Source organism: Limulus polyphemus, unplaced genomic scaffold (genome assembly GCF_000517525.1).
Source record: "Limulus polyphemus unplaced genomic scaffold, Limulus_polyphemus-2.1.2 Scaffold143, whole genome shotgun sequence".
In the NCBI taxonomy this organism is placed as follows: domain Eukaryota; kingdom Metazoa; phylum Arthropoda; class Merostomata; order Xiphosura; family Limulidae; genus Limulus; species Limulus polyphemus.
In genome coordinates this window covers 413,259-421,332 of record NW_013665753.1, presented here as the reverse complement: position 1 = coordinate 421,332, position 8,074 = coordinate 413,259, and the positions used below count along the sequence as shown (strand labels likewise).

Sequence of the window (8,074 nt, the reverse complement as noted above, 5' to 3'; positions counted from 1 at the left end):
ATTTCTCACATCACAGCTTTTATCTACTTACTGAATAATTTCCTGAAAAAAATACTGATCTATACATTTCAAATCTAAATTTCCAACGCGCAATGTCGGGTAACTCAGCTGGTATATAATAAAATGATAACAAATTAATATTTAAAGAGTTAATATGGAATCAAGTCACTCAAAACTGTATTAAATTACCTCAAGAAACAAATAAACTACTAGCAGGTGTGATGAAAGTTAAAAAAAGCTTATCAGTTATTTGTAACACATAAAAACAGTCTACAGAAAGTTGAATACATTATATTCACAGATGATATAAAGTTGTAGTGGAATGGAAGGTATCAGAACTACATTTTGACATTGTTTGGTATTTCACTGATAGTGTAATGCCACCATGAACTGATCATTTTTGGGAAGGGCATGTAACAGTCTTTCTAACAAAAAATATTCATACACTTAGATTATAAAGATGTTTTATATAGGGGATTTAGAATTTCCAAGACAGGGGTATCCTTGTAGTAAACTGCATTGGAAAACAAAGGAATATGAATCAACTTGGGTCATCAGGACCATCCAGAAAGATATTTGCAAAAAGTCATATTCCAGCCATGTTAAGCAAAATTCAGTTTTTGTAATAGGTAAGAATCCACAAACACAAGGGTTAATGAGAAAAGCTATCCATGTGTCCCAGGCAATAGTATGCAACATAATCAAAAGGACTTTAATTTGAAAAAGTAGTAATGTTGATTCCACAATATATTTTAGAAAAGAAAACTGTTTGTATAAAACTGTGTGAAAGGTGCCCAGTTGGGGAAAAATGGCAGTATGTGATGATGCTCTACAAAATGTATTTGTACCCAGATAACTGTAACAAGTCTCATACCATTTCTTACTGGTCAATGGGTGAAAAAATTTCCAAAAGTGGTACATAGCATGCCGTGAACCTTTTTCAAAGGGATTCATAATCAATGCTGGCTACTGAACTATGAGCTAGTTAGAGGTCAGGATAGTAGATATAAAAGTCAAGTCAGCTTACTGTAAGACTAATTTCCTGACCCCTTAGTACCACACAGAAATACTGACTTTATTCAGAAAGGCAAGATAGAATGGGTTCACCAAGATAAGACATCCAACGATACTTCCCATTCAACTGTTGGAAATTTTAAACCAATGTGAGTATAGGCCCTATATATATCCTCATTTTATATAAAGAGGGCACATGTATTGATAAATAACTCTTGAATGTTTTAAAAACAAGATTTTGTCTTTAAACTGAAAGAAAGTTCCTATTCTCACAATAAGCATAACTGCACAAATTTCTGAGTTGTGGTTATGTTTGACTAATAACCTTATTAAGTTTATTCTTAAATGTGATTCAATGAGTACCAGTATATTGAAATACAATCATGAGATTCTAATACATCATAAGTTAGTTCCATAGGAGTGATCACTTATCCTTAAATTTTTGAAGTTATTTCCAAAATACATTAGGTAATAATTTGTTTGCAACTTTTATTCTCAAGGAGGACATCTTGGAGCAAGAACGTAGATAAGACTCCATTAACATTTAAGTTTGTTGATGCAAATACTCCTCTAGCTCTCAGGCCAATGGATTTGATATATCCTCTCCCAATCAAGTATTAGCATGCATGTGAGTGGAAAGGTTTCATACAGAATGACATGTAAGTATGTCAAACCTGCTGCACCAAATAGAAGCTTACATTAAGTTATAAATTAACAATTTTAAGAAAATGTCTGTGTGTAGTTACACTAAAGCCTTAACTCTAACCTCTCACAAAACAAATGAATACCTGACCTAACTGCTTTTGCCTCTTTGATATAAGATCAAGAGACAGTCAAGACTGCCCATTTCTGTTCTTTGTACTTTTGCTAGATTCCCTTTTTGCTAATTTTTTCTATCATGAAATACATTTTGGACTTAGGTAGATGTCAACCCAATTATGGAGCAGAAGAATTTAGTGAGAATCTTTCTGACTATTTAGTTTTGACAGAGATATGGATGGCACTCTCTCTTTTCCCAGTTTCTGGATAACTCCTAAATGAAAGGATGAGTAGTTGAAATAGTAAAAAAAGTAGTTTGACTCCCGACTTCCTAAAGTGGTGGTAGTAATGCTAGTTGTTAGCAAACCTTAAAGTTTTTCCTTTAGTTATCAGGGTATTTCATCCAACAAATTGGAAACAACAGCATCAACCTTAAGATGGTAGGAAAAACCTGATGATACAATGGATGCCCATTAGAGGGGTGCACAAAAAAACATCATTGAACTGCACTCAGGGCTCATCTCTTGTGGGACTGTAGCCTGAACAAGCTGAAGAACTGTAGTGATTTATAATATACATCAAACTCAATAACAAACAATTTTAAACTTTTAGAAGTGTACTCCTGGCCATTAAAGAGACCAGTACATACTGTTTGCCAAGCAACAAGAAACAAAGTCAAAAGTTATAAATCTTGTAATGCTGACCTAGCTGTGACGTCACTAAATCTAGAATTTAGTCTTTGATTATGCTGTGATTAGGTAGTCATGTGTGAATTATGGAAAAGACCATGGACATGTAATCACTTTAACCCAGAATCCTGTTTTAATGTTATTACAACTTCACATTGGGTCTTATCTCTTTCTTTCCACCTGAAACAAATCACTACACCTATCTTAACAAATAGTGTGTCCACAAGTCTCTTATTATTGCAAAGAACAGGTAACTGTGTGCTTAGTTAATCCTTGGAATACTATAATCCACACTATAGTCCAACTGTTTGACAAACTTACACTGAATATATCAAACACAGTGTGGTTGAATATTATTATACACTGTTCTTTACATATTTTCACTCAAAAGTTTGTATTAATAATTAGAACATTTTATTAGGATATCTTTAAAAATTAATAAATATAGTATCCTTTGATCCTAAGCAAACTTCAAACTGCATTTAAAACAAGTTCAAAAAAGTTCTCCTACAGTATGAGACACTGCAGAAAATTTGATAGTTAGAAAATAAGTTCATAATGTTGAAACATAAAAAATCCTTTTATACATCTGATTACCTCAATAACATCTTTACATCTTTGCATAAAAGCATCCATTTCTGCAAATATTCCCGTTTTATCTAAAACCCAGCCAAATGAAGAGAGGCTGTGATGCATTTTGGCTGCCTGTAAGTAAAGAAAAATATTACTTTATAAGACTTGACAGAGAAACAAATTTTTAATGTTTTCCACACTAAGTGTACAAAGAAAAATTGTTAAAAAGTAGAATATATATTACTTTCAAATTACATGTCCAGTACAGTTATGTTGAACCAAAACAATTTTATCCAAATTAATTCCAGATTGCACAGACAGAATACCAAATGACTGTGAAAAACTAAACTCCTTTACATTATATCTATTGACTTTATGCATCCAAAAAGAGCAATGATAACAAGCACTTCTCTTCATATTATTATTAGCTGTATAGTATATGACATATAATGTCTACCTACTTTTTTAACAAAGTATTATTCAAAATTTGTCAATCATTCTAATATGTGCAGTTTTCACATAACATGTGGTCAAGAAACTAGTTAAGCTACTTTTGTTCTAGTAGCCTTTGTTCTTCGCTTGAGGTAACTCCTGGTCTGCCTATGGATGGTATAACTGTAATGCCTCCTTTAAGTTTAATGAGAATGGCAAGTCACCCAGGTAGCAATACTCACTCTGAGTAAACCTGATGCTACCTTTGAAGCATGTATTGTAAGGTTTAAATAGTCTCATCGATGATCTCAGCCAAGTCAGTCAGATAGAAGCTATCTCTGAACCAATAAAAGCAATTGACAGTTCTCAAACAAGCAAGTACTCACACCATGTTAGTGTTAGTGTGGATAATAAAGATTATTCATTTGTGTTCTACACTGTGTTCAGTCTCTATATTTCACTCTCACAAACTCAGTTATTCAAGGAACTCGGAACTACTCTGTGATAAATACTTTGATGAATCTCCTGTTACTCAGTGGACCAATCCCATCATTGTAAAAAAACCAGTTTCTCCTAAAACTATCAAAGAGAAAATATTGGTACCGTGACCACAGTATATATTACTATGAAGTTTTCTGCTAACATGTGTATTGCATTTTACTCCTACTCTTGTGGTATTAAACTTATTACACCTTAATGGTTATGGAAATGGCATTTTCCACAGATCTAAGAACTTAATATCATGAGGAAGATTCGGTCAATGAAAGGATACAGTTGTAAGATCTATCAAAATTCCTCTGCTAGATATAATATTTCCACCAATGCTGCAAAGGTCCATGACTTCAATCTTGTTGTAGCTGCATACTAAAAACAAAAAGCTCCCATTTTCTGGTGCTCCCTGAACACCTGTTCATGGTTTTCCCAAGAGAATCAACCTTAATGTAAGGGAGACATGACAACTGAGGTATATCTAGGTTGTGTGGTTTCTGGATCAGACCAAACGAGGTAATCTGTATATGACACACAGACTTTTGCCAGCCGAAGTACCCAACCTCCACTCTGGTTGAAGTCATCCAATATTGACCAAAAGAAATGCTGCAAAGGTCCAGGACTTCATCATCTCATAGCTACATACTTAGTAAAAAAAGCTACCATTGTTTGGTCCATCATGAATGGCTATTCATGCTCTTCTCAAAAGAATCAGCCTTAGTATAAGGAAGACATGGATGACTGAGATATGTATGGATGCGTACCTTTGACAGGTCAGATAAAAAAACACAGAATTTTGCCAAACAAAGTACCCAGCCTCCACTATAGTTGAACCCATCCCAGCAAGCTTAACCACAGCAGAGAATTAACTAACTACTCATACAGCCCAGTACTGTGATGGGAATTTATCATCTGGTCTGTGGTTGGGGTAGAGCTCCTAACAACCACAAGGATGAGGATTTATGTTGGCTGTTCCAACACCAGACCACCTGAGAACTAACATGCAGGCAGTGGTAGGATGGGGAAAGTCAGCCAGAACGGTGAATTGCATGTGGTGGATTTGTCCAGTCCAAAACCAGGCAGCATGGAACATATTTCTTTTGGCCCATGGTAGGAGGAGAATACTCACCATCTACACCAACAGAAGACATCAATAACAAAAATATATCTGAGTTACAATGATCACATGTGAAGAGAAGTAAGAAATGCATCTTGAGAGAGAGGTGTTACAATGAGCAAGTAGCCAAAGGTTCAAAGGGAGGAAGGGTAAGGGCATGAAGGACCACACCGAGAATACAATCAGGTAAGGGAATTGGACAGGGCAGACAAATTTGGCAAAAGGAGCAAAACAGGAGAGGAAAATGCAATGAGAGAGGGAGAAAAAAGGTATTAGACAAGGCCACCCTATAACCTGTAATGATGGAAACTGATAAACCATTGTCGAAGAGCCAAGTAAAGAAATTGGAAAGATCTGGTAGGTGAGAAAACATGGGGTAAAAAATAACTCCAGAAAATATGATATTTCCTTTGTTAAAATTTAAAGAAGAAGAGCAAACTGACTGAGAAAGAAGGGCAGCTACTTGCATGGAGAGTCTGGAACTTCTCACAAGGAATCAGACAAAATCCACACATGAAGCTGGAGTGTTGTGACAGTGGGATGAAATATGGTGGACTGAGGTAAGCATAAAAGGTAATGAGAAAGTGGAAGAGATATAAGAGGGAGCAACTGAAGGATGTTCAGGATTGGAAACAACAGGTGAGTAGGCCAGAATGGGGCAATTAGAAGGACTTGACACAGAGTGGCTTGGATAAGGGAGAGAATATGAGGAAGAAGATGGATTGAAAGATAAACATAAAGGTAAAGATTGGTCCACTACTGAATGAAGGTTATTTTTGGATGCTGGAGAGATGGGGATATGAAGGTAAGCATCTGAGATGTCAACCAAAGACATGGAGTGAACAACCAATGAAGGATGAAGAAAGACTCCATGGTAAACTATGGGAGAATGATGAAGCTGTTGAGGTTAGAGAGATTGATGACAGGATGCCAATCCCCAGTTTTGTAAAACTTGAGAGAAGTGTAAAATACATGGTCAATAGCATCCTTGAGTAAAAAATTGTGAACTGCCTCTGAGAGACACTGGAATGAAATGGGATCCAAAGGAGAGGGGAAGGAAATGGGTCATGAAGATAAAAAAATAGGGGTAAAATATCTAAGGAATAGTCCTTTTATTAGAGCCTGAAGAACCCATGAGTCCACAATGAATGGGTATCACAGGCGAACAAACCTGGCTAACTTTGCCCCCACAGTGCCAGAAATCACAGGATAGTCACTGATCAAACTGGCATCAGAAAACACAATAATGGGCAATTTGGCAATTAACCACAGAAAACCGGGAAGGTGGCACCAGTAGTAGGGAGGAAGAAGGAGGCAAGACATGGGAAAAGGGTTAGGAAAGGTTTGGGAAATATGAGAAACAAGGGAGGAAAGGGAAAAATGTTGACGAATAGCCTCCACCCAAGGTCTCAAAGTATCAGGAAGATCCCCCAAAACAGACTGTCATAAAAAAGGGAGGTCTCACAGCTAGGAAGCAAGTTGACACACAAGAGACAAGAGGGTGTCCTTGCCAAGGAGATTCCAACAACAAAAGAGTCATATATGAAAAGATAAGGATGAGTAAGACATGAGTGCCAATGTGGAAAAGAGAAGGGTACATGTATCTGCTGAAAACTCCTCAGGGGAACAGTGGATGAAAGAGAGATAATGGAGTATAGTGGGGAGGGTGTGACAAAGACAGGAACAGGCAAATGTGTGGCTGAGGCATGCTTGCACTTGAACGTAATAGGGCAAGAAACTGTTTAGTATCTACACAAATATTAGACTGGAAAATCAAATAATCCAATGATGGTGCACAATGAAGAAGGAAGGAATCATAAGAGACAGTGGGTAACATACCTAGGAAATAATGTCCAAAAAAGGATGAGTGAAACCCAGAGGGGTAGCATGGTGCAGCAAAGGCTGTCTAGATCCTCTTCGTCAGGACCAGATTCCCCCAGAAACAGGAGATCCAGCCAAGGTTTCAGAGATGTAGCAGGCCACAAGATAGTTTCCAACTGATAATGCATCATGGGCAAAACCTTCCCCATAGAGAGTGTGAGGCCACAAAAGTAATAAGTGGTTGTAATAAGGTTAACCTTATAATGATGATACCATTTTCTGCGCATGTTCCTGAGTTACATGAGAAATTTAATTAAACCACTTTATTATCAATGTATTTTAATGAAATTATTCTTATAATGTATATTATAATTCAAAGTTTTATATTATCTCACTTTTTATTCTTTTATTTCAAAATAAATCTCTAGTTGTTGTTTTTTTGTATAGGTGCCATCGAGGTTATAATTATAAATTTTAATACCTGGTCTAGAAGAAACTGCATGTGTAATTTAGATGTTTTCATTCAGACAGTCAAAGTGCACCCTATCTTGGTTGTTTACCAGTAATTCAAGTACATTCCAAGAACTTTTATTCTGGAGCAAAACATTATAAAAGTTCTTCAGTTCAAGATAATCTATGCCCATTTCCAAAGTAGAAGCTGCATTGCTAAGCCTCAGTTTTAAATTGAATGGCATACTTATAACAAATAAAAAGAGTAAATTTTGTAGAATCTTTCCTGTAAATTATCTTCTACCTACTGCAAAGTAAACGTGGACTATGTAGGCATACATTTCCTAAGTATATTCTTAGACATTACTCTCATTAATCTCTAGCGCTTGGCTGTATTTTCTCACCTTAGACCTATTAGTTTGATAGACAGTTAAATGGAATTTATTAATTACTTTTATATTTTAGTTAATCATGTATTATTTGTGCTTTAAAATTCATATTCGAAAGGATTAATGATTTTTTAAATTTATTCTATGCTTTGCCTCACTCAACCAGCTTTTATAAAATTATAGTGTTTAACCACCATTTTCTTGGGGTAAACCATCTCTGCCAATGTTAACATTATATCACTCGTGGGCACCTGTTGATGTGTGTCAACATAAATAATCAAAAGTAAATAAAACATTAGAAATAAACTGTAAGTGAAAATGTAAAGATGTGAAATTACGCA

At 35.7% G+C, this 8,074-nt stretch overlaps 1 protein-coding gene across 1 annotated transcript in view; it reads right to left on the bottom strand.

The window, feature by feature from the left end:
- LOC111083593 (dynein heavy chain 2, axonemal-like) overlaps positions 1–8,074 on the bottom strand; it is a gene marked incomplete at its 3' end in the record, with an annotated part of 41,339 nt that overhangs the window by 2,810 nt on the left and 30,455 nt on the right. The window contains exon 8 of the mRNA XM_022380210.1: positions 3,060–3,167. Within this exon, the coding sequence (XP_022235918.1) occupies positions 3,060–3,167 (108 nt within the window). The remainder of the gene's footprint in view (positions 1–3,059; positions 3,168–8,074) is intronic.